The following is a 25,928-nucleotide window of genomic DNA, read 5'->3' on the forward strand; positions in this document are numbered from 1 at the left end:
CCCACAGGCTCCTGAACAGATCCATAGCAGTCCCTTTAAGGCTGTCCGGCATGACTGTTATCATGTCTCCAGGGTGATCTGAATGTGTGTATAAATACCCAGTGAGGAGTAAAATACACCCCCACACGGCCACGCATTTAAACCTTCAAATTAGGTGTTTAGAGAAGCAGTGTTGGAAGAAAAAAGGAGGAAATGTGAATCTGTGGTGTCGCAGAAATCAAAACTAAAGAGAAAACTGGAGGCTTTTGTTTTTAACGGACTACTGTAATACAGTGACTTGTCTAGGCATATCTATTTAACATTTCCATTCTGTTATTATGACACACCTAAAGACTTCAGTGTATTTTACTGGGATTTTAGGTGGTAGATCAACATGGGCAATGGCTTTAAGCACATCAACAAATTAGTTACATAGTAGTTTACGAGGATTTGGTGACAGACCTGGAAAGAAGTTTGTAAGGACAGCCAACATGTTTGACCAGAGTCAAAGTTTCAAAGGCAATTGTATACTGAAAAGTACAGAAACTTCTGAATTTGAAGATTCGATAAAAACCTGACGCATGTCTTTCAACAATTTTGTCAAATAAAAGTCTGAAAACGTCTTTTTTCAGCCTCCCAGAGTTCAAATCTGTTGAAGCCAAAAAAGCTGAGGCTCTGTCACACATTCATGTCTTTTTAAGGCAGTAATAGGCTTTTTAACATTCCCAAAGCACAATGCCGCCCCCACCATGTTTGACAGTGTGGATGATTTGGTCAGGTTGATGTTCATTTTTGTCTCAGCCTGGTACCTGCTTTGGTCTAGTGGCACACTGCAAACTAAGTTTCTTGTGACTAGTTTTTCCAATGATGGCTTTGTTCTTGACACTCTTCTATAAAGTCCAGATTTGTGCATTGTCTGACTACTAGTTGTCCTGTTGCTATAGTTTCCCATCTGAGCAGTGGATCTCTGTAGCTCACCCAGAGCAGTAGGGCTTTTCCAGAGGTTCAAATGTTTCCTAACCTAATTCTGCCTTAAACTAATGAGGACAATTGGTTGAATTGGATGTTATGAAGAGGTTTTAGTGTAAAAGGGGCTGAGTACAAATGCACACCCAATTTTTGAAATCCTACTTGTAAAAACCTTCAACAACCAAGTATTATTTTCCTTCAACTTCACTATTACCCCCTAGTTTGTGTTGACCTCTCATATAAAATACGGTAGTTGTAATGTGACAAGATGTGGAAAAAAATTCAAGGCAAGGTAATTGTGTGAAAAGAACTGACTGTATCCGTTTTTGCATCCTGGTTTAGTATGCCGATGAAATATTTTAAATGCACAGACAACTTTTTAGAACAAAAATAGTTGTGTTGTTGCTATGGTTACCTGTTCAGGTTACCAGCTCTGAGTTCTGATTAGCAGAAATACCTTAAATTCAGTGAAGATTCACAGCAAGTCCCACCAAGGAGCAACACAACATACCCAAAGACTCTAGTCTGTTTTCGTAACAAAAACAGTTCCCTTAGAGATCCAGGAATGGAGCTACATCCGAGTTGCGCTTGTTCTAGCTGTAAAATAGCCCGTGCGGTCAGCTAATTGTTGTAGGGCTCACTACCATTAGCATACTAGCCGCTAACTATGTATAGCTCTCCGTTTTATGTGTTCTGACTCAGGGGTTCTTCTTGTTGTCCTTCTGACTGGAAACTCAAAGGGATCAACCCATTGCTCTGCGCTCATAGATGGAGTCCCTGGAGAATTGGACCTTAAAGGACGAGCAGGTTTCCAGGGAATGATGCCTGCTGTGTCTGGATGTTTTAGCCCGGATCATCAGAGCCTTTTAATGAGCCAGTAGCTGAGGAGCTGCTTGTGTTAACCCGCCTCACCTCTGCCTGAAGGCACAGTCAGTCCAACAACATTATCTGGCCAAACATGAGGCCCACCCTCGCGGAGACGTCTTCCTCTCTCTGTTTCTTTTGGAAATGAAGCTGTGGCACGGGCCGCAGGCAGCAATTAACTGTTATCGCCCTGTCTTCCTCAGGCAGTGAGACAAAGGTTATCCAAGTTGGAAAGGAGCTTTTATTCCCATAAACAGCAGGGAGGGGCGGATGGAGGAGTGTGTGCTTTAGTAACAGCTCTGCGCTCCGTACAGCACAGGCTTTCTCCTTATCAGGCTACTTAGTCAACACGGATCAGTGAAGGCGGCGTGCTGAGCCGAACCCTCTCACCTGGGTAAGGCACGCGGCCCTTGGTGACCAGCTCCGTCAACAAGATGCCGAACGACCACACGTCTGACTTGATGGTGAACCTGCCGTACAGCGCAGCCTCTGGGGCCGTCCACTTGATGGGAAACTTTGCTCCTAAAAAAATGAGAGCAGCAGATTATATACAGAGTAGTAAACACCAAAAGCAAAGTCTCTTGTTTTCAGACAGAATCATCTGAACCTCACACAAACCGACGTACGCTAGGATAAGCAGTTTTAGAAAGACCATTTAACCTAACAGTCATCATTTTAGACTGGGACGAAGCTGGAGTACCTGGAGAGAACCTGCAGTTACATAGAGATAACATACAAACTCCAAGCCCTCCAAGAAAGACCCCAGGCCAGAAATGAAACCCAAGACCGTCTTGTTACAAGGCAACAGTGCTACCAACTGTACCACCGTACATCCCACCAAAATGTACAGACAGAGCAAAAATGGAAAGAGAAATGGGAAAACCTTTCAGCCTCCTGCAGGGGTCAGACAAATTTCCAACCAATAAATTCAGATATCAGTTTTGAAATAGCTATTTTTAAGGTCAGAAATTGTTTTCAAATACTGAAATGAGAATTATAATATTTTTCCCTAATACTCAATTTTCCTTGGTCTTTTCCAGACTTGCAAAACGATAAAATCAAATTCCAGACATTCAACACTGCGTGGGACATTTGCTCCTGATGTACAGTGCTGCTAGAAGTATCCCAAAGTCTCACAGCTGTACTTGTAGTAAAAGGTGATTCTATGAGCCGTTGACGTTAGAAGGATGACCACAAATGCATGCCACACTTTTCAGATTTTTACTTATAAAACCACTTAAAAAGCCATGTATTGTTTTTCATCTACTAAACTAATGCACCACTTTGTGTTTCTCTATCACCAAAAACACAGAAACTCTGTAAAACTCTATGAACCGAAGCAATGGTGGAAATAAAAGTGGGCCAAATGTCCTCGGCGGTGATGACACAGACTGATGTCATCAGTCTGTGTCATCACACTAGCTGGTGCATCATGTGCTGCAGTCAGTCAATGGCAGATTTTCCATTTGGGCCTTTTCTCTGTTTGCCAAACTATGAAGATATGGAATCCGCTGTGTTTTTGCACACTTGACATCCGACTGAAACGGATTGACTTTCATATTTTCTACATTTCCGACCCTCCCATGATCGCAGACAATCACGTCAGGCTGAACGCCAGCTTGCAGCATCTGTCAGCTGCAGAGGAGGCCTGAGTGTTCAGGATGAAGAACACGTGTGCTGCAAAATGATTTCATTTGTTTAAGGTTCTGCTGGGAAAGCAGCCAACTAAGCAGCAGGGACAGGACTGTTTCTATTTTGCACCGCTTGTTTCAGATCCTTCTGTTATGACCGCTGAAACTGCTGCGACTTCTGCTCGTAGCAACACTGTTTGTTTTGCTTCATGTCTCTCCGTGTTCAGAGGAAAGACGCTTGGAACCAAGGTTCTCTGATCTTCATATTTCCTTTAGGTGAATGTGGGGCTGCTCTGTGTCCAGGTAGCCAAGCCCAGTTTGATTCCCAGTGACAAAAGCTACAGCTTAGTTCCTTACTTTGGAAAACGGTTCATCCTAAAAGACTCAAATAATATCTAAAACTCCATGATCACCAGTCAGCAGGGAAAACGCCTTTCAAAATCTGTTTTTAAGGTGAGGGGATGTTCTGTTTCTGTGTAACAGTGAGCAAATATTGACATCTGACGACCGAATTTCTGACTTATTTTGATGCTGACGTGCTGCACCATTTATCTCTCGGAAAAGATTTGCTCCTCGTGATCGAACGCACACAGGCAGCATTGCAGTGTGTTAAAGTGGGAGAAGGGCGGGAAGCCCCACCTTGCCGAGCCGTGTACTCGTTGTCCTCGATTAGCCGCGCCAGGCCGAAGTCGGCGATCTTGCACACCAGGTTGTCCCCTACCAGGATGTTGGCGGAGCGGAGGTCTCTGTGGATGTAGTTCATCCTCTCGATGTAGGCCATGCCTGCCGCCACCTGAAGAACAGAAAAAAAAATTGATGGGAAAGTTGAGAGGAAGAAAAAAAGTGTGGTAGAAAAAGATGCATAAGCAACAGGGATAGCAGCAGCACTGAGAGGATTGTGAAGCAAAGCCCACTGAAGAATTTGGTGAGATGTCTAAGGTGTGGACTGCAGCTTTAAGAAGCTCCACATAGAGCTATCCAGGACATGGGATGCAACTTTCTACAGGAAAGACTGCATGGGTCATTTTATTATCATACATTAAAGACAAACAAGTATCCTTGTGATCTACTCTTCGAATTGATCAAGGCAGAGTAGTCTTTTTACCCGGGGAGGACCCCAGCAGAGACTTTGTAAAAATATTTAGCCAGAAAATAATCAGGAAAATCCCTGGGCCATTTTAACACATGAATATGCTGCCATGTAAATGGTTCAGTTTAGGGTTGTTGTCCTGCTGCTAGCTGAATCTGAGCCCTGGTCTCAAGTCTTCTGCAGCCTCTAAGCGGATTTCCCCATCAACCCAATAACTCTGACCTGCTTCCCCGCCCCTGCTTAAGAGAAACGTCCCCACACGCTGTCACCAACATCCTTCACTGTGGGGGACGTTCGGAGTAACATTTATTTTGGTTTTCCATCACACAAAGCCTTTTACATGTAGGCCATTAACCATTAAACAGCCATAACAGGACTGCTTGTGGATTTGTGTTAGCAAAGGCTTTCTTCTTGCTGGTGTTCCATTAAGGTCAAATGTGAAGAGTGCACACCACATAGCGCTCGTGTCACCCAATAGTCCCACGTGAGCAGTACACCTCAGCAGCTCCTCCAGAGATACCAGGGGCCTTTGGTTGCTTAATCAGAGCCCTATGAGATCTTAATGATGCCGCTCTTTCTCACTTTTTTACCCTAACAGACCTTTGAGGCCTCCCCGGAACAGCTGCATTTACACTGACACAGAGCTGGACTCTGGTCTTTGAGAACTTTTTCTTCCACTTTACAATAATGCGTTGCTTTGTGTTTGTCTGTACAAAGCACATTAATGTTTGTGGATAAAGCCTGACAAAATGGGGAGAGGAATATTTTTGCAGTCATGACAGAAGGACACGGTACCCACCTGCGCTGCCATGTCCACCAGGTTTGGCAGCTTCAGCGCTCGTCCCTCTCCGTCCTTCAAGAAGTCCAGCAGGCTCCCTGCAGCACACAGAACCACACGGGGGCTGTTAGACGACACACACCGAGCTGAAGAAGCCATCGGTGTCCTCTTCCCTGTAACCCTTACACAAACCTGCTATTCAGCCTCCACAATCCACATGTAACTATCTGACAAGTGACTGAGTCTCTTGGGTTTGGACTGTCTGTCTGCTTCAGCTCATCAGAAGCAGTGACAGCTCCGAGGTAGCACCACGACTGGCTGCTCCACAAAGACTTCATTCAGAAAGCTGCACAGCGCTTTAGCTGCCTTTTAAAAGACCCTATGTAACATTGTGGTCTGCAGAAATGGACGCTCATCAGACACGGCGACGCACATCAAAGTGTTCCTCTGCTGAGTCATGCACGTCCAACGGCTCTTTCTGAAAATGACAGTGTGGATCCCTCGCTTTGATGGATTTAATAATCTGTCTGTTTCAGCAGACCACAGCACAGCCGAGGAATGAGAACTACTCAGACCAAATGACAGTGACTTCACACAGCCTGCAAGGGTTCACCGTTTTTATTGTTCTACACAGCCGGTCTGGGGAAAGGTTGAGCCTTTATTTGGTCCACAGAGGACGATTCACAGGAACACATGAGTCTTTTCTCTGTGTGTTCCAGCACTAATGATAAAGGCTAAAGTGGCTTCTGTGCATTTATTATTAAGGGAGATTGCTTAACAGTTCTATTTATGACAAACTGTATATGTGAAAAGGAGGTAAGTGAACCGGCTTGGGACTTATACAGTCTACATTGTGCCAACTAAGAAGTAAAGGTGATAACATCTACTGCACCTGCACATTGTTACATCGCACAATGTAGTCTATTAAGACTTAGAATGCCTGAAGTTGCAACAAATGGCAGCTGCTTTTTCAAAAACATGAGCATTTTTTAACAGGCGCAGCTGCAAAATTGGACATCTCCACGACAACAAAACACGGAGGCGCCCTGACGTGTGCAGACGTACCTTTGCTCATGTACTCCGTGACGATGTAGATGGGCTCCTCCGACACCACGGCGTACAGCTGCACCAGCTTGTCGTGGCGGAGCTTCTTCATGATCTGAGCCTCCTCCAGGAACGACTCGGGGGACATGGTGCCAGGCTTCAGCGTCTTCACCGCCACCTTAGTGGTGCCGTTCCACGTTCCTGGTCACACGCACACAGACGGCGGCATGAGCGCACGCCGCCATTCAGACGGCACCGTTACAGTCACACTGGACAGGCCTGCTGGGAGGCACGCATGCACGAAGAGGGTGGGGGGGGGTGGGGGGGGGGGTGGTGGTGGTTGGGGCTCTTTGTTTGGAATGACAATGAGGGAGACATGCAATGCAGAATGAGCAACACCAGGAAGTGGAGCTTTACTCCAAGCTGGTCAACAGGGTTCCTACATGTTTACTGTGTCAGGCTTTTCTAGACACAATTCTCTAAATCTCAGTCAGGTTTCCAAGTGCCGGTGTTTAATGTGTGTTGGTATGTTTTGAAAAGCTTCAAAATTGTGCGCATGTCCCCTTTTATCATCTGCGTCACAGTCGTGGATGAGAAAAATACCTCTGTGTAACCCTTTCTGTCAATAACATGCACAAGCTCATGTGAAAATGTCTCTTTTCACTTAAAAAGAGTTACGTTTAATTCCTCTCCACATTTTGGGATCGTGTAGGAACCCTGGGGTAACAGAAGACCTAGCAGGCCTCTGGGAACCACCATGCACCAGCGTGGGGACAGCTGATCCCCGCGTTGGTGGGGGTAGAATGGTGAAAAGGGTTAGCTTGATATTCTGTAAACACATCTGTGCCTCATAGAGCTAATGCGGTGAGGGGTTTCTCCACTGATCTCACTCCGTGAGTCAAAGCATGCAGTTAGGAGTGGGGGTGTTAGTGTGGCATCAACTAGCTATTTGTGGTTTTCTCATCTTAGAGGGATTCATTTAGTAACTGAGGTCTTTATCACAGTATGCTCCTGTTAGCGGAGCAGCCGTGTGAAGATCTCCCGCTGATGGAACAGGCTGGGTGTCTTCTGGCCTGAGCTGACCGTCTCTCCTGCTGGAAGGGTTGACATATTTAAACAATTACAGGGCCTTTGCAAAAGTATTCAGACCCCTTAAACTTCTTCACATTTTGACTCATTACAACCACAAACCAACCGTTTATTTCATTTATCTATGACCGAATGGTTTGGTGGTGCTCACGTCATTTGTGCACCACAGAAACCATGGGAGCTGGTGTTTGGAACGTGACAACATGTGAAAAAGCTGAGGAGGCATGGATCATTTGCCAGGTACCGGTTGCATCACTGTAAGGCCACATTTGCGGACGGCTTAAAGCCTCCGTCTGTTTTATCGGAGTAGGTTCCTGAGCAACAGTTTCAATTTTTGCATTTTCTTACCGTAAAACACTTCAGCAAAACATCCTGTGCCCAGCTTTACTTCCATCTGAAGGGCGTCTCTGCTGATCTCCCAGGCATCGTGACTCAAGCCCACAGTGTCGGGGATGTAGTTCATGCACACGCCCGTTAAATTAAAGCACAAACCATCCGCACTCTCTACAGGGGGAGGGAGGGAAGGCACACAGGGTTAACTACAGGGGAGAGGAGCATGCACTGAGGCTCGCATGGAGGGGGGCCATCTTTGTTGGGAAAGCAGAGTCTCCTGACACAGGAAAGGCTTAGCCTGGGGGAACTCCTGGCTAATAATTTTGCTACGTGATTTTCTCGGCTTCTCGCATTTCCCCTCTGAACCAGGACAGGAGCATCTGTTCGTATGCGAGGGTGGGTCTGGTGTCTCTGCCCCGTGTCTGTGGCCCCCCATCCATGCGGCCTCGACCGCCAGAGGCGACCGTATCCGTACCCATCCAGACCTCCCCAAACTGCCCGTTGCCAAGGCGCTTGATGAGCTGCAGCGACTCCCGCGGGATCTCCCACACGTCTTTGGTTTTCACCGACAGGTCGGCGAGGCGGGGCATCCCTTTGTGGCAGGGAACCACCAAGCGACAGCAGAGACCCGCAGCTCGGTCTGCAGCACGCCCGCACAGCGACACGCAAGCAGGAGCAGAGGGAGACATGTGCAGAGAGTTAGCAACGTGTCCTGCTGGGCAGAGAGGATGCAAGACAGGGACATTAAAGAGGAGGGGGAGAAAAAAACAGCAAGAGTGAAAAATAAAAAGCCTTTTGTTCAGGTCCCCAGGGAACGTGGACAAAATCCAGGTCAGAGAGTCAAAGAGAAGAATTTCTTTCACACTTCAACAGGAGCAGAAGGCGGGGAGGAGCTGAGGCAACACGATCTTACAGTGCACGTAAAACAGTATCTGCACCCTGGAGGATTTTGTTTTTTCAGTTTGCTTTTTTTGTCACCTAAATGTTTCGGATCATGAAAGTAATTTTAATATCAGATCAATATGACCTGCTTTATTATATGAAAAAGCTGCTTTCTAATGGAAATTTTACTTACTAAGAAAAGAAAAGCTATCCAAGCCAGCCTGGCTATATGCGAAAAAGTAATCAGCCCATAAATTCAATAAGAGGTCGCATCAGTCCAGGCAGCAACAACTGTCACTAAGCGATCCCTGGCTATGAGTCTTTTACATCACAACCAGAATAGTCCTTATTCAGCCACATTGGATGGTTAAAGGCCAGACTTTGACTAGGCCATTTTCATTATGTTTTTTTGTCTAGCCATCCAGAGTTAGACCTGCTGGTGTGCTTTGGGTCACCTAATTCACCAAAAATGTTTCTGATATTAAAATCTAGTTGATGACCTGAAACATCTAGGCGTGACAAAATGCAAAAGCGAAAGCTGGCAAACACTTTTAACGACGACGCAAGTGCAATCTGAAAATTCTTGGCTAGAAAAATCCTTGTGTTCGCTACAGGAGCAACATTCTGCGTGTTTCTCACTCATACTGGCTAATGGCTCTCTGTCTCATGTGCATTACTGGCACTGCCTGTCATTTACGTGAAGAGAACATTACGTCCTGGCCTAGCTGCTGTGCAGCTGTAGCTTAGTTCAGTCAAACATGAAGCATTAACAGCCAGGACTGTTTCCATTTCATGGAGCTGATGACAACACGCTACCTGGGTCATGCAATCAGACAGCTGCTTTTCCTCTGCACAACAGCTCATGTTTGCACACGATTGATTAAAGCAGTGGATTACAGCAGCGTTACCGCTTGTACCTTCATGGTGATATCTAGAGAGGAGAACGAACCCCTCCCCCCTGACAATAGGGCCCTCAGGTGTTTGCACGCCGCAGTAAAGACACAATAAAGGCCTGCGGATCGTTTGTGGGAGGATTAAGCCTGCAGCCTGGCCATCAGAACTCACCTGGGCCCATCCAGCTCCGATTAAACATCAATGTAGCCCTGTGCTCACTTTGATCATAAATCTGTCAATGCAATGTAGCTCTGAGCTTGAACTCTTCTGCAAATGACGCTTCAATTACTTCTGGCTGAACATCGATCAGAATCCTGTAAATGAAAATGTAATAAAAACCAACAGGCCGGCCGTTTGAGGTCATTTTGATGGCTTTTCTGATTCACGTGTCTTTGGTATTAACTTCAGCAGTGACATCACAGCCAGCCTTGTATTTATTTAAACAAAAAAAAAAGTGTTTTTTGATATGAGGACTATGGTGTTCTGCCCAGGGTGGGACAGCTGGTTGGAAGGGGGTGGTGCTAGAACCACCACTGCTGCCATGCATCCACAACAGAGGATCCTCTCCACACCTTTCTATCACCCTTAATGTGTTTCCTGGAAACCATTCTTATGTCTATATGCTATCGTCATCTTTCACATACTAAAAATCATTAGCCAGTCACAATGATGCACAAAAGGGGGACGAATCAATACCTTGGCATCCCATCACTACTGTGGACAGTGTTGCTGCAGTGTTTTGGAGAGCTTGACAAGCTAAGGGTTTTCTGCCTCGTTGTACCCAACTTTTCTTCCATCAGCTGTGAAAGGCAGGGCTTCAGCTTCACAGAGCTGCTGTAGGTGACGGTCCTGGGTTCTGAGCCTAACTCACCGGGGATGTTTGCAATAAGTCGACGTTACGCCTAATCATTTAGTGTTTAAAACCATGAGCCTTTGGTGTTATTTGCTTTTGTTTCATAAGCAGAGCTGCATTGTGCTTCCATGTTCTAAAGAACACGTATGTTGCTGCTTCAGCGGATTGAAAGAACGGTGTGCGTGTGAAAGCCAGCAAACAGCAAGATGCCAAGATAGCAGAAGCCCTGAAAAGAGTTGAGGTTATATGCACGTCTGTTGTCGGACCCACACGTCATCTAGGGTGTCGATAAAGTGCAGGACGACGGTTAGTGCGCCATGACACAAGCAGAGAATCCATGGTGTTGACTTTATGGATCGATATGCCAATGTGCCAACTAGAGCGTGTCAGAAAAACCCCCCTTCTCCCTGTGGGGGGGAGCAAGAGGACGGGAGGGGTTCTAGTAAACAAGGCATACAATCATATCGGTCGTCATCGTAACTCCACTGGGATGCACAAATAAGAACAGACCTGAGAGAAAGGTTAGAGGAGCGTGACGCATCAGTGAAGGCTACAGCAGGAGCGGTCAGATCGTTTGGATCTAATGGTCCATCTCTGAGCAGCTTGAAGCCCACATGTGGATGGGCTCACAGAGAATCAAACTGAATCAGACTCTCACTGGAGAACTGCTCTGCTCTGTTCCTATATCTGCACCTAATATTTAAGAGTCTCTGCTCAATGCATTTGGGATCAGTTCACAGAACTGGGAGCCAGAGAGGACTTTGAAGTGTTGGTTTGTGCCTGTTCAGCATTAAAGCAGTACATTAGGCTTTTCTGGAACGACCCACCCACATTTATGGGCATCCCCAGAAAAAATGTGTTTGCAATTCTGAAAACAAGATTCCTCTTTTACTGGGGCAGCATAATCTTTTGCTGAGAAAAAATATATAGAAAAACAAAACATTTAATTTGAGTTTCAACAAAATCACCAGTTGGGTGATTTAAAAGAACTGTAACGGTTTCATTTCTTTGTATTTCTATCCTAAGCCCTTTGGAAACTTGTCAGACAGCATCATGAACTGTAAACCATACGGTCAAATTGACCCAGAGATGGTTCACCACACACCAAATCAACTGTCTTCCATGGTCATCTCTGTCCCACAAGCCGAGATCCTATATAGCCCCTGGGAGGTGAGCTGAAGACAAGACAGCAACAGAGAGGACCCAGGACTCTGCAGCATCTGAAGAGACTAATGGTAAAACATCAATACCATGTGCTGTCCTGTTGGCAGAAGAGGGTTCCAATAATAGGGTAACAAGGGATTTGATCAAAAAACACAATTCTTAATATCTCATAACTCCCCCACCTGATAAAATGAACTTAAAGATTGACATTTTTCATCTAGCTGTGTATTGATATTAAATGCATATCCAGTAAAAGGGAATGTAGACAGAGTAGACGGCTCCAAGCATTGCAACTGTATGCCTCCTGGAGAGAACACATGAATGAAGCAAACATAAGCAGAAGCAAACCAGCCACTGAGGAAACGATGGAAGGTATCCTGTTGGAATCGTCTCCCATCAAAGGTTTTGCAGAATCCTCATACAGAACTGCTGTGTGAGGTTACAATTAGCAGCAGGCCTAATTTTCCCTGAACTCCAGGTTTTAGGTATCGGTGTTTTACAGCTTAAGTCCTAAAACCATCCTGAAGCCACAGTAGACCGAACCTGTCCCCGTTAAACAGTAAACCTGGATGAAAAGCTCCACTGTTTTACCTGAGTAGTGCTGGACCAGCTGCTGCAGCGTGTCAAACTGAGCCCTGGTGGTGATGTAATAGCCCCCGCTGTCCAGCTTGCGAATCTTATAGTGCTTGACGTGGTCTCCTTTCACATCATCCCAGTCCCGTATGGACAGGGAGAAGGCCCCTGGGGGGGACAGACAACGGGTTAGGGGCAGGAGAGGCTCTCCCGCCCACAGGGACAGTTCAGACCAGTGACCAGGTAACCCCAGGGTGGTTGCAGGCGTTTGTGTGTCTGTGCTTTATTTACCCTTGGTGGTTTCGCTCTCTCGGATCAGATAGGTGCCCCGAGGATTGCCGGTGGACAGCAGCTGTCTCTCTGCATCCTTTCGGCCCAGCTTACCGAAGTACCAGCTGTGATAACGGCAAGAAACTTGTCAGCTCAGACAGCTCAACTGCACTTTAACGTCACTGAGGCATCTGAGAAGGTCACGGTGCGAAGGAAGCAGAAATCCCTCCAAGCTAGCTGACACTTGTACTGACTGAGCAAACATCCTTTACCGAGCAGAACGTTTATCCAGCCTAAAACTATACAATATCTGTAGGAAAACTAGGTCAGTCAGTCATATCAAAGAAATACTAAAAACACTCAAACATCAAAGCTGTACATGGATTAAAACCATAAAAATTAATAGAATAAGTTAAAATAGAGTGTAAAGCCATAAGTAATAAAGTCATAATTGGTTTTCTAAAAAAGGAGGGGGCACCTAAATTCAAGAGCAAGTGACAATAAATATCACAATTGCCATGTTATTTAAATTATTTCCAGAAATGTTTTCTAAAATGCAAGAAAAACAAGCAGCGTGTTAAAGGAGCACTAAGTAACTCTCGAGCGGAGCTCCCCCTACAGGACCTTTTGAAAATAGCAGTCATAACCACTGGCTTCCTTATGCCCTGTAGCGCACAGCCACAAAGCTCTCAGAGCAGCTTGCAGACGAAATGTCTGAAGAAATGGGTAGTACTGTACATTATGATGATCACCTGTGAGCAGTGTGCCGTAAAGCTGGTCATTTTACCACGAGAACAGAGCTATAAGAATGACACCAGGTTTTGGCACACAAGGTTGCTACTATGGTTTTCTGGCCAGAGACAGCATGGGGAGATGACAGAGCTCTCAATTATCTCATAAGCACCTAGATCACCATCATAGAGACTTAGAGGATATGGTAAAAATGTTACTTAGTGCTGCTTTAAATGGTTTGAATAATTGTATTTATTTAGCATCGTCATTAATCACTTGCTTCTAGCTTCCTCCTTTATAAGCCAAGACTCCCTAAACATCTTGACTGTCTGCACAAAGTGAAGAGATGCTCTGTAGACCTGCTTCCACTTCCATGTGGCCTCGCTGCTTCCTCCATCTCTGGTATTTAGCAGATTTCATTTTACCGAGCACTTTTCCCCACAGATTTTCCTCCTAAACGCTGTAGCTTCTCCTCTGGCCTAAAGGATACATTTTAATTAAAGATGTACAATTCAGGCCTTTCCTGCTTTCTTCCAGTATGATTAAGAATTTGACTGATTCGGTTGTTTTTTTGACAAGAGAAAATGTGCAGAAGGTTCGTGGACAAACTTGTTCTGTAAAAACACGTTGTGTTACCTTAGATTGGATGAAATAAATCTCGCTTTATTAACTGATTGATAAGTTGGGCGGTCTGAGTGGGCTCACAGGGCAATCTGTCCAAACTGACTCACACTGAAACTAATACCTTCCTAAGATCTGTCAGCTTTCTCTCAAAATACCAGTTCCATCCTTTCTGGAGTCCCATTAAAGAGCAGCTACAGATGGATGAGTGACTTCTCCTCCAGGAAAGCTGGCTTTTTGCATCCGCCTGTCTCTTCTTCTGCTTCAGGACGCATTGCACCTGAATTACCCCCCATACAGACACAGCACTTACTCTTCAGCTTGGATGGAGTCCACAGGGGCCACGTAATTACTGGGAATGTAGCCGCTGCCGCCGGTGGTCAGTGAGCGGGCGTCCCACCAGTCCCCTTCACTGGAAAAGAGAAAGGAGAGAGCAGAGACCAACATCAACGCTCGTTCAGCAGGACGGTCCAGGGGTCAGCAGCAGAGCTCTGCTGTGGGTCCACTGCAGAATGAAGTCAGAGACAGGGTGATCATCATAGTCCACCACACTACAACAACTAACTCCTTGTTATTGGTCTATTTATGATGCTTAAATAAAGCCAGAATAGGTTTTATATGATCAAACTTCAGTCATGTCTGTCTTTGGACTCCAGCTCTGCATTTTAAAAGACTACAAGCACCTGATATTCCTCTCCCACTCCCTCTCACACTGCAAAAACGGATCTAAAAACAAGTAAAATGTTCTCAAAGTTAGTCTATTCGTCCTTGATTTGAGCCAGTAAATAAGATCATCTGCCAATGGAATGAGTATCTTTACCCCTAAAAGAAGATAATTAGACATCCTGCACTTGAAATAAGATGATGGCGATGAATTGTGCCTATTTTGGAAAAATCTCGTTCCATTGGCAAATAGTCTTATTTATCTGCTCAAGTCAAGGACAAATACACTCATTTCACAAAAATGTTACTTATTTCTAGTTCTGTTTTTGCAGTGCACAACCCTGAGCAGGAAATATTCTTGGAATCGCACTGTGCAGTTCTCTCAGACAGGATTATCCTTCTACATTTCCTGCACAGTTCATGCTCCTCTGTTGCATTACCTTTTCCTGCTGGTTGAGCACTTAAGGCTTTATTGAAGATGTGACACTGCCTACAGGTTTGCTCCTGTTTCTCTGGAAGCCTTATGTTCAAGTTGCTTCCGGCTTCTAAAGGAAACTAGCAGGCATATGCGCAGACAAGGGTGTGTCTGTCTCCCACGTGGAGGCATGATGCTCAGATGCATTCTCAGTGAGTCAGAGCAACTGGTTAGAAGTAGGCGGTAGACTCTGACTCTGCTCTAGCTTTCCAGAATAACAGGCATGTGCTTTCGTGTGTCTGGCTCAGATTTTAGAGCGCTACTTCCCTGTGCTGCTCGTCTGAATCCCCGTCAGACAGGTTTTCATATCAGTCGCGTTGCTCAGAACTTCCTCCACCTCTGAAGAGCGAGAACAATCTGTAAAAATGTGCGCTCTCTCTGTGCCAGCTAGGCCAGGGTCATTGACCTTAAGCTCTGCTCTTGTCTCTGGAATAGTTGTTCCCCCGATAGCTGGCAGGAATTCTTGTGCAAACATAAAAGAGCTGAAGCAAGAGAAAGAGAGAACTCCTTTAGTCCCTTTCCCAGAATCGTCTTTGAACTTTCCCACATGTTGCTATATATTTCAGACATTTACGCTCCCGGTCAATGAGATCGATCAGGTCTCATTTGATCAGAGTGCCTTCTTCCACCTGCTTGCTGCGTCTGTGGATTTAAACACATCCTACTGTGGCGTTTCAACTACACCGTAAGGAGAGGCTGGGCGCCTACATGTGCCAGAGCAGCTTTGCTCTGCTAAACGGATATCTGGAGACGGTCTCCTCATTGGTTGCATCTGGCATCAGAATATGAACCTGTGTTTCTCATGTTTACGACATTATTATTAAGAGGTTTATTATTTTGATCATGGGCGTGTGATTGTGAACACGTGTGTGTGTGTGTGTGTGTGTGTGTGGTACAGCGCCTTGCAGAAGTACCTCCCCTTTGGCTGTTGTGTTACATTCCAACCTGTAATTGAAATGTTTTTTAATCTTATTGGATGGAATACATCTGCACAAGGTGAAGTGAGACGATAAAAAAACAACATATAAATCAAAGAATAAAAAAAATAATACTGAAAATACATGTATCCATCTCCTTTGCCGTGACATTTCTGATGCCACCAATCACCTTTGAAAGCCCCATTTTTAGTGAAATGAAGTCCACCTGTGCAATCTATGTGTCACATGACCTGTCAGTAGAAACACCTTTTGTGAAAGGCCTCAGAGGCTTCAGCCGCACTACATGGCATCACACCATGAAGACCAGGGAGCTCTCCTAACAACTCAGGGACAACGTTGCCTGATGACTTGCACCATCAGATCCATCACCTTCAAACAGAAAGCTCCTGGTAGCACAACAGACCTGCCAGGAGAAGGTCACCCACCAGAAGTCACAGTGATGTTAGCTGAAGCCACGGTGGGCTTCGCCTGGGGACATCCCAGGCACAAACAGGCAGGCCTCCTTTGTGTGGGATCCCTCAGGAGTGGAGGGAAAGATGGAGGCCAGTCCTACACACTATGATGAAAACATTTCAGATTTTTCCACTCAACATTCCAGAGTTCCCAGTCCTTCATTCTCAAATATAAAGTACTGAAGTTCAGTATGAAGCTATGGCAGATACATCCACAGTGGACATGATCCAGAATTATTTTGTCCTTTAATTTTGATCATCTCTGGGTTTAATGTCGTATTTCAAGTCTCTTCAGTTCATTTTTCTCTGCTCATTGTGGTTTTTAGGGCATTGCCATATCAGTCCATTTATTTGTGTCTAGTTTTTTTTGTGCTATTATTATGTCTTGTGTTCTTCCTCTCATGTTAGTTTAAGGCCTTTTGGCTGCAGTTTCTAAGTCTGATTAAGCTCATCTGGTTCATTCTCCACTCTTTCCTCAGGAGTTTAGCTCCTGGCTTTTCATTCCTCCTTGCAGGATCCTTCTGTTACATTCACACCGGTTCCATGGCCTGTTCTCTTCATGTCAGTATTTTAACAATGAAACAGCTCTGACCAGCCTGCCTCTGGGTCTTGCTGAAAACCAGAAATGACAGGACAGGCTTTAATGAATGAAAGAGACCAGTAAGGAAATAAAGGTTTAAAGACAAAAAGGAAGGGCCAAAGTACAAACAAAATGGAGTCAGTCTATAGGGAAGAAGGGAAGGACAGAAAGAAGGAAGGGTGCAAAGAAAGAAAGGGAGGAAAGAAGGAAGGACATAAGAAGGATGGAGGAAGGTAGGTCAGAGGGAAGTTGATAGTGAAGGAAGGATAGAAGCAAGAAAGGACTCAGACAGAAGGAAGAAGAAGTTCTTTATACTTTTCCTAACCCTATCTAGACCATGGAAATAAGTGAAATCCTCCAGACTGTCTGCACGCTGAGGGTGGAAGATATTTAGAGCTAGAGGACGTGTTTCTGCACTCTACAGTCTGTACTGATGGAGCCCAGCGGTGTGGGGGTGGCGCCTGCTCTGGTCCCCTTAAACCACCTCTGCAATGCCACAGAAAGAGAAAACAACAACAGGAGTAAACAATGAGCCTCCTGCTGCCTCCTTCCCTGCGGGGACTGCAGATGAGAGCGTAATTAAACAGAGGACCGTTGACCGAGACGAGCCATTCACAGTGCCGCTGTGTTTATTCATAGCGCTCAGGCGGAGCGGCGCAGCTCCGGCTGAATGTCAAACAGCAGAGACGTGTGGCGCTGCATGGCTCACCAGCCACTTTGTGAAAGAACGCACAGGCCAAGCTGAATGCAGCGGTACAGAAACGTGCAGGGATGCAGGTCTGCTTCCTAAATGACGCTGACACGTAACACGACAGCACAACTCTGTGACTCTGCGTCTTCCTCAGAGAACGTGTGGTCCCTTTCTGTCAGCTCTGACCGCCTGGAGCAGCCAGCTCTGCTTTTTTTTGGTTGTTCTTACCACTGCTCTCCAGCAGGGGGCAGTGCCAGCGGCTGGAAGAGGCCAAGTCCTCGTTGGAGGCTGGCAGGAAGCACAGTGGAGAGCGAGAAATGGAGCAAAGATGCAGCTCCGTCCGGCTCCTGCTGAGGAGGAGGAGGAGGAATGGCAACGAGGAGGAGGAGGAAGAGCGTGCCTTCCTGCTTCGGCTGGGGGCCAGCAGGGACTGAGGCGTGTGCAGGAATGCAAAAGTCGGCGGCTGGGACAGGATGCTAAGAGGGTGTGGTGACCTGGCAGGGCTAGAGGCCGAGGTGATGAAGCAGTCAAGGAGAAAGTGTGAACCCTTCAGCAGATGCTGTAAATGGCTGCTGGATTGGCATGTATTATTCAGCGTGTGGCAGCTTGGTACATGCTGACAGTGCCATAAAACCCCTTCTACAGCAGGACAGTATTAGTTATCATACTACATACAACACTGGTGCTGGTCTTGGTCCACTCAGCTTTGCTTTCTACACTACCTTGCACAGGTATGCATTCCTCTGGAACCCTTTCACATCTTTTTTCATGACAAACACAAACTTCAAGGGATTTCCTGTGAGTTTAGGAGACAGTCCATCAATCAGCAGTCCATAACTGTACTGCTGAAGGAAAATGATGAGTTATTTTTGACCAAGTCTGAACAGCATGCTGCTCATCTATATTCAGGATGTGTCTGTACCGGCTTTGCACATTTAAAGACTGGCATTTTATTTTTGCCCATAACACTTTTTAAAATAGCTCAACCTCACTCAGATTGGATGGAGAGGTAGAGAGGAGGATGGAGAGGTAGGAAGGAGGATGGAGAGGTAGAGAGGAGGATGGAGAGGTAGGGATGAGGATGGAGAGGTAGAGAGGAGGATGGAGGAGGATGGAGAGGTAGGAGGTTTAGTTGTCACTGCTCTAATGGAAGGTGAACCTCAGCACCTGAATCAGGTTTTTGTCCTTTTTTCCTTACATAAGATAAGATAAGATAAGATAGTCTTTATTGATCTCACAATGGAGAAATTCACTCGTCACATCGGCTCATACAAGAAGGTGCAGAGTAGGGAAGGTGCATTCAATTATATACAGTGAGTCTTCATATATACAATGGATCAGAAAGAATACCAAAAAAATACAAAAAAAAGGAAATAGGAATGGGCATATGATGTCTCATTTACATTCTTAGTGGTCTATATATATATATATAAACATATCTATATACTTAAATATATACATATATCTATGCGCCTACTTACATACGCACCTACGCGTATGTACGTGCATATACATTGTATACATTTGTACATACATACATACATACATACATACATGTGGGCTGACTTATGTTCAGGTGATGATAGCAGCAGAAGTCACTACATCAGGATTATTGCACGGGTTGTAGGACAGTGTATTAAATAGATTATTGCACATTGGTTATTGCACGTTAATTATTACAGTTATGGTCACAGTTATAGTGCAGCATTGTAAAATCTTGTAGCAGCAGGAATAAATGACCTACGGTAGCGCTCCTTTTTACACACAGGGTGTCTAAGTCTGGCACTAAAGGAGCTGCTCAGCTCCTCTACAGTCTGGTGCAGCGGGTGGAAGGTGTTGTCCATGACACATTGTCATGACATCCTCTCCATCCATCTTCCTAATGACTCTGACCACCTTCCCTGTCTCTTCAGAAGGAAAGCACCCCCACAGGGAAACATGGATATTGTATCCAGGGTAATGAGCAGAGGTTACTTTCTGCCACACATAGCAGTTTCTGTGTCCTCTACATGACCTTTTGGTTTTTTTTGCCATAAAGTCCTGATTTGCAGAGTGCATGACTAGTCTAATGTTTCCACCCATCTGTGTAGAGTTGTCCTGTCAACAGATTCTCCCACCTGACCCGTTGGGTTTCTGAAGAACCTCCAGAGTGTCCCAACTTATATATATAAGTTTGGTTTTCACCGACAGGTCGGCGAGGCGGGGCATCCCTTTGTGGCAGGGAACCACCAAGCGACAGCAGAGTTCATGGAAAACTATATATATATATATATATATATATATATATAGCATAAGTGTCCCAACTTATGCTATATATATAGCTCTAAATTCTGTATATATATATATATATATATATATATATATATATATATATTTTTTTTTTTTTTTTTTTTTTTTTTTTTCCCCCCACAGTGTTTTTACAGTAAATGCAGCAGAGGCTTGCAGCTTCACTGTTGCAGTGCTCTAACCGTACAGCCACACAGAGAGGAGTTCCCCTGCCTCCTCAAATGCCACTGCACCGCTGCAGTGAGCTCAACAAGCAGAGAGGCAGCTGTGGAGCACGCGCACACACACACACACACACACACACACACACACACACACACACACACACGCTCTGCCTCAGCCTGCTGGATTGAAACGCATCCCTGGACTAAAACCAGGACGGGGAAAGAAAAGGCCGATGACAGCACATCTAGTGTGAAACACACACACAGACACGGCAGGTTTGCACTTCTGCCGTCAGGGAGGGAGACGAGCCAACATCCCTTTGGGTGTAACTGGGCACTTCCTGCTCAAGTTCAGATGGAAGTCTGAGGCACCACACACCACACTCGTCCTTGCTGGCTGGAGACCCTGCTCCACCCTCTGTAAACCCAAAATAAACTTGGCTTACTCCATGCGCCCATAAAGCGTGGTGCAGCCTGTCATTTCAGCTTCGTCAAAATCGCCAATGAATCGAGAGACGCTGAAGCTGGCTCTGCTTTGGCTTCAAGCCTTTCTTGTGTACTCCTGGAATTAACAACCTATGTTGGAGATTTGTACCAAATTTAATAAGCTCCGAATTTGTCCAAGCTCTGCAAAACCACCAGATAAAAAAATTAATAAATAAATCCATTTGGGGTCCTTTGCATGTGTGACTGCCTCTGAATGTGGCGGTGAAGCAAACATTGTTTTCCTGGTTGGACCATTTCGGCTGGCATTACAGTAAAATGTGACATTTATAGTTTTACAGCTCCATAAACAACAGCAGACTTATTCTGGTCTCAGTCCTGTCCCAGAGTATGAAACCAAAACCCGGCCCCTTTAACCTGGGCTCAGCCGTGAAGGACGCCGGCTCCCCTCCCAGCAGCTTCCAGCGACTCCTTCCACCCAGAGATAACGGGCAGAACTGCATCCATCCTGCGTGCACGCGGCGTGATAAGCAGCTCCAGGGACTTACGTGCTGTTAAGGACTTGAAACCTTTCTCCTTTCCTGAAGCTGAGGTCATCCTCCGTCCGTGCTTCATAGTCATAAAGTGCCACAAAGAGCGTGACTCCTGCAGGAGGGACAGCAGAAGAGGAGGAAAAAAAACTGAGTCAGCTCTTACAAGATTAGCAAGAGAAAATGAAGCTTAAGATGGTTCGCTAAAGTGGAGGAAGCTGCCGTTTACCCAGAGTAAACATGTTCTACCAAACAAAACCCCAGCAAGGAGAAGAGCTCTGCCTTATTCATAAATCACACAAATGTAACCATTTGCTTTGGCAGAATCAGTTGTGATGAACCTGCATTTTCTTCACTCTTCTCAGATGTTGCCACCTATGGCAGCACCACAGTCGCTACAGTCTGCACCAGGTCTGGGAACCAGGGGTAAAGGCCAAATACATTACTGGAAATATTAAAGTCCGAGCAGTCCTTTGGGATCGCATCATGGCACAAACTGACACTGCAACGATGACAGCAAGGCGATATAATATGCAGCTGTGGTATAAACAGTCATGGTCTTAGTAAATAGACTGTTGTGCCTCTAGACATACATCTTGTCCATATTAAGGCTTCATATACAGTTAGAACATGGCTTTACCTATTCAGGCGGTACAATTTTAGCTCAGGTTCAGTGGAGGCCAAAACAAAGCTAAGCAGCAATTTACATTTTCTTTCATACCTTTGAAGTTTTGGTCTTTGGACTGCCATGGATTTAGGGCTGGGTGAAATTATCCAAAAATAAAATCTTGATATTTTTAGGCTGAATGCCAATATACGATATTTATCTCGATATGTTTTCATAAAGTAATGATAAAAAGCTGCTCTGAATCAAAGCTTCATCCCAAATGTCTCACAGGCACATTTTATACACAAACAGCTGTAGATAAATATGAGAAACAGCAGAAAAATAACCTACTGGAATACATAAAAGCATAAAAACTCAATACAGACCATCTCGATATGAACAATATAGTTTCATCTTATATCTCCTTTAAAAAAATCCCAATATATTTAAAATCTCGATGTATTGCCCAGCCCTAGATGGATTAGAGCAAGGTCTGTCGTATCAATACCTCGCTTCAAGAAGTGAAAACTCCAGTAGAAACTAAAGCAGCACTGTATGAAGCAAATTATATAGGTAGACTTGATGCTTTTTGGATCATCCCACAAAGACTTCTCCTCTTTCTCTCTGACGTTTTATTAATCCTAAACACGATTTCTCTCACTGGAAAAGTACAAATAAGAGCATTAGCTCTTAAATCATTCACCCCCCCCCCCCCCGCTGTAAGAGCTTGCTTTATGAAATGTGCATATTGAGCTGTGACTCATAGTGGTCTCAGGCTTTAGCTGAATCTATACAGATACAAAGAAAACAGAACTCAGTATTTCATGTCCAACAGGGTAACTTTCAAAGAATTATCGGCTGAAAACTTAGCATAGAGTGGATGATCCCGATGAATGAATCGTTGCTAATTTCTTTCCCTCATATCTTAAAGACATGACTTTTAGATATTAATAGACAGTTCTTGTCAGTCTTCTGTTGGTTTTCTCTCTTTTCCTTTCCAGACACGGCACAGTCAGCTTTCATGGTCAGGGAGGATAACGATGGGACGGGATAAAAGGTAAAGGTTAGATAAAGACAACGGGAGGTGAAAGAAAGAGCTCACCACTGTTCACTAGGAAGCTGCTGTGCATTTTCAGGTTTCCCTGTGGCTTTAGCTCTGGCCGTGACTCTAGCTGCATGGGGCTGAAATGATGCACAGGTGCAGAGGGTAGCCCCCTGCAGCCATTTACAGTAAGGAGCTGTGTCTTTTGCAGTTGAACGGCCAGGAAATCTTTGAATGCCTTCATGTGGAGACTGCCTGTTTAGAGATCCTTGCTAAAATGACAGTTTTAAGTTAACTGGAGCGCTTTTGTTTCTGAATAAATGTTTCTCAGTCCCTGTCTTTGCCAGAGCTGCTGCTTGTCTGGAAAAACCCTCCCCCAGCTGAACTGAAGTGAATCTAGCCGTGCAGGGCAGATACTGACGTTTTTATCGAACTGTCCAGTGGCGGACGCTGGGATGTGAGCAGCGTCGCTCCGATCACACAGGCACAAAAGACCTGAAAACCTTTTCAGTCACGCCAGCATTATGTCAGCCTCGCTAAAACAGAGCAGGAAGGCTCCCTCCAAGGTCCCTAACAGCAGAGATTGTGGGCAGAGAGACGACTGCAGCAGTCACAGCCATAGAAAAATGACAAATGGAACTGCAGCAGTCTGACGTAAACTCTGCATAGTAAGACTTTATGTAAGGAGGTTATGTGGGGCTAATGGGACTACGCATGTGACGTTTTACGTTATGAAGCGGGATGATGGAAAGCCTTTGGGTGTGGAACAGCAGCCTTCAAATGTTCCATTAGAGCGGCAGAGGTCAGTGTAAGGTTGAAAGCCCATCTATCGATTGGATTCTGTGTTGGCTGCTGGAATGCCAATCGATACGTTACATAACGTCTTGGTGCTGGCTCTGTACTCCAGTCTGGGAAATGACATCAGCAGATCCGCTGATCATCAATAACATGGCTGATCCAAACAGTGTGGATCCCATTGAAGGGCAACTGAGGTGACTCAGGTGGGGCAGCTGCTTTCTAACAGGCTAAAACCAAGCAACCGTTTATGTCCAAATCTCTGCCACCAGGACCCAATAAAAAAACAACAACTTTCAACTCCTGACACTCCGTGGATTTGGATTACAGCGCAGAAAATCCCCACTTTGAGTCGGAGGTGTCGTGTTAAGTTAAGTTAAATAGAAATGCTGAGTTCCACTGCAGAGCAGCTCGGCTCAGTCAAACATAAAAGATTTCCTCAGTGAGAATATTCTCAACCTAAACACTGAGCTCAGAGCACAAAGACTCGCGCTAATGCCAGCCGGATGTGCCTGCAGGGGCTGGTCTGGGGTCGGGGCGAGAGCTGGAGCAGTGGGATCAGGGGGGGGGGGGGATGCCATGAGAGGCAACTGTGCAGAGAATCCAGTCTGGTCTGTGTTAGCGGTGAGCATCATGTCCTCACGCAGACCTGAAGCACTGCACTGGGTAGGAATGACACCTCAAGAGCTCACGGTATAATGTCTCCAGGGGTACCCTTAAAAAGAAAATGTTGCATATTTATTAATATTTAAATTTCCTTTATAAAAGGAATATTTTTTCATTTATAAAAGGAATGTTTTTCATTTATTCATGCGACCTTAAGAGCATCTTAGTGTGGTTTTTGCATAAGCTTGCCCAGGAAAAGAAAAAAAAAGGTGGGATCCAAATGTTCCGACAAAATTAGGCAAACATCAGTTTATTTTTAATGTGAACCAAAAGAACAGCAACTAAGGACCGTGCTCACAGTTCTTTATAATGATCGTTAACAGCATCGGTGACGGTGAGCTGAACAGCCGATACCTGTTGCTGCTGGGATTCCATGTCAGCTGAACCTGCAGAGTTTTGTGGGCCAAATATTTACAAATCACAACTTTTTTCAGGTATGCAGTGTGTGAAATTGTGTTAGAGGGGTGACTCTGATTTTGCTGGTTAAAATGCAGATATTGCTGAGGGATTTCCACCCCTCAAAAGTGAAAGCGAGATTGTATTGGGTGCTACAGCTCCTGGTCCCATCTGTGTGACCCACACATCCCTGGCTGCAGCAGGAGAGCTGCGCAGAGAGCAGCTGACAGGCCCATCAACAAAACTGACAATATTTAAAATAAGAGATTCCATTTATGAAGCACAAGGGTGAGTTATTCAACTGCATTGACCTGCTCCAGGCTGAATTATTAATGCGTCATATCAACACAATGATGAAACATGCTAGCGGTAGCTTAGCATCCCAACAAACCGCTCCCCATGACAAACATCGGCAGCAAGAGCAGACATTAGTTCGCAGAAGACTTTAGATGTTTGTAGCGAAGAATAAAGAAGCGATAAAGCTCTGAGTGTTTCAGGGAACATCATCAGAATATTATAGTAGCTCCCCTTTGGCATTTTGTCTTATCTGCTTCTCTCCTTTTATCCCTCTTCTAACTTCCTGCTTCAGTGTCCATTTAACATGAAATAGTCCCAGCATAAATTCTAATACGGCTTATTGCATATATAAATCAAGAGGAGCACTATGATGAAAGCAGTAAGGCTCCACTTGTGAAAGTAAACTCTGTTGGGCTCTGTAGGGCTTATTGCCAGATTGGCAGACAGGATACACACACACAAAAAAGAATATTATAGTAGCTTAGTAGCTATAGTAGCTTCTTTCCTTTTTTTTTTGGTTGTTCCTTTTCTTTTCCCACCATATATGTTCTTTTCCTTCCTTTCTTTTCCCCTTTTTATTATGTTTTTTTCTTTTCTCGCCTTTTAATCTTCTTTTTGAAAAATTTACAAAGCAGGTTTGTAAATTGAGTTTTCACATGTTAGAACAGCATATTATTGCAGTCCTGCAGAACCTCCTTGATACAAAATACCCGTTGCTGTCTGTCATCGGGGAGCGAGCGAAGAGAGACGTGATAACATTGCTAATTTTAGCCATGTAATACTAACGGACTGCACACATTTCATTGTTAATCAGACCCAGACTTGTTATTAGCACCTTCCAAGTCTGAAGGAACTTAGATCAGGTAAAAAAATGTCCTGATTGGGAACCCTTAACACTTTACTGTGTTGGCACGTGGATGGATTAAACTTCAGAGTCAGAAGGTTGCTCTTTTTGATCTTGGCAAGTCTTTCAGAGTCTCAGAAAACGAGCAAGTTCAATTAACAGACTGAATTTTGAGTGATGCCCATCTTTCAAACGGCTGTCCTGAGTCAGACTCCCAGTCGATGCAATCTTGTCTTAATCTTCATAGCTTGCTTTTTGTTACCCGCCATGAACTGAGTTAGCTCTCAAAAAG

The 25,928-nt window shown here is 45.0% G+C and overlaps 1 protein-coding gene across 4 annotated transcripts in view; it reads right to left on the reverse strand.

Moving 5' to 3' along the window:
• The window catches only part of fynb (FYN proto-oncogene, Src family tyrosine kinase b), a 76,605-nt gene that overhangs the window by 1,512 nt on the left and 49,165 nt on the right, over positions 1-25,928 (reverse strand). For 2 of the 4 annotated variants that reach the window (XM_012878255.3, XM_021324391.2), the window contains 10 exons: positions 21,008-21,104; positions 14,080-14,178; positions 12,435-12,538; positions 12,162-12,311; positions 8,253-8,417; positions 7,793-7,948; positions 6,377-6,556; positions 5,333-5,409; positions 4,083-4,236; positions 2,203-2,334 (listed from right to left, as the gene is read on the reverse strand). In XM_012878255.3, the coding sequence (XP_012733709.2) occupies positions 2,203-2,334; positions 4,083-4,236; positions 5,333-5,409; positions 6,377-6,556; positions 7,793-7,948; positions 8,253-8,417; positions 12,162-12,311; positions 12,435-12,538; positions 14,080-14,178; positions 21,008-21,104 (1,314 nt within the window). The remainder of the gene's footprint in view (positions 1-2,202; positions 2,335-4,082; positions 4,237-5,332; positions 5,410-6,376; positions 6,557-7,792; positions 7,949-8,252; positions 8,418-12,161; positions 12,312-12,434; positions 12,539-14,079; positions 14,179-21,007; positions 21,105-25,928) is intronic. The other 2 variants (XM_012878257.3, XM_012878256.3) reach the window with 2 other exon arrangements.

Source organism: Fundulus heteroclitus, chromosome 15 (genome assembly GCF_011125445.2).
Source record: "Fundulus heteroclitus isolate FHET01 chromosome 15, MU-UCD_Fhet_4.1, whole genome shotgun sequence".
Taxonomy (NCBI): domain Eukaryota; kingdom Metazoa; phylum Chordata; class Actinopteri; order Cyprinodontiformes; family Fundulidae; genus Fundulus; species Fundulus heteroclitus.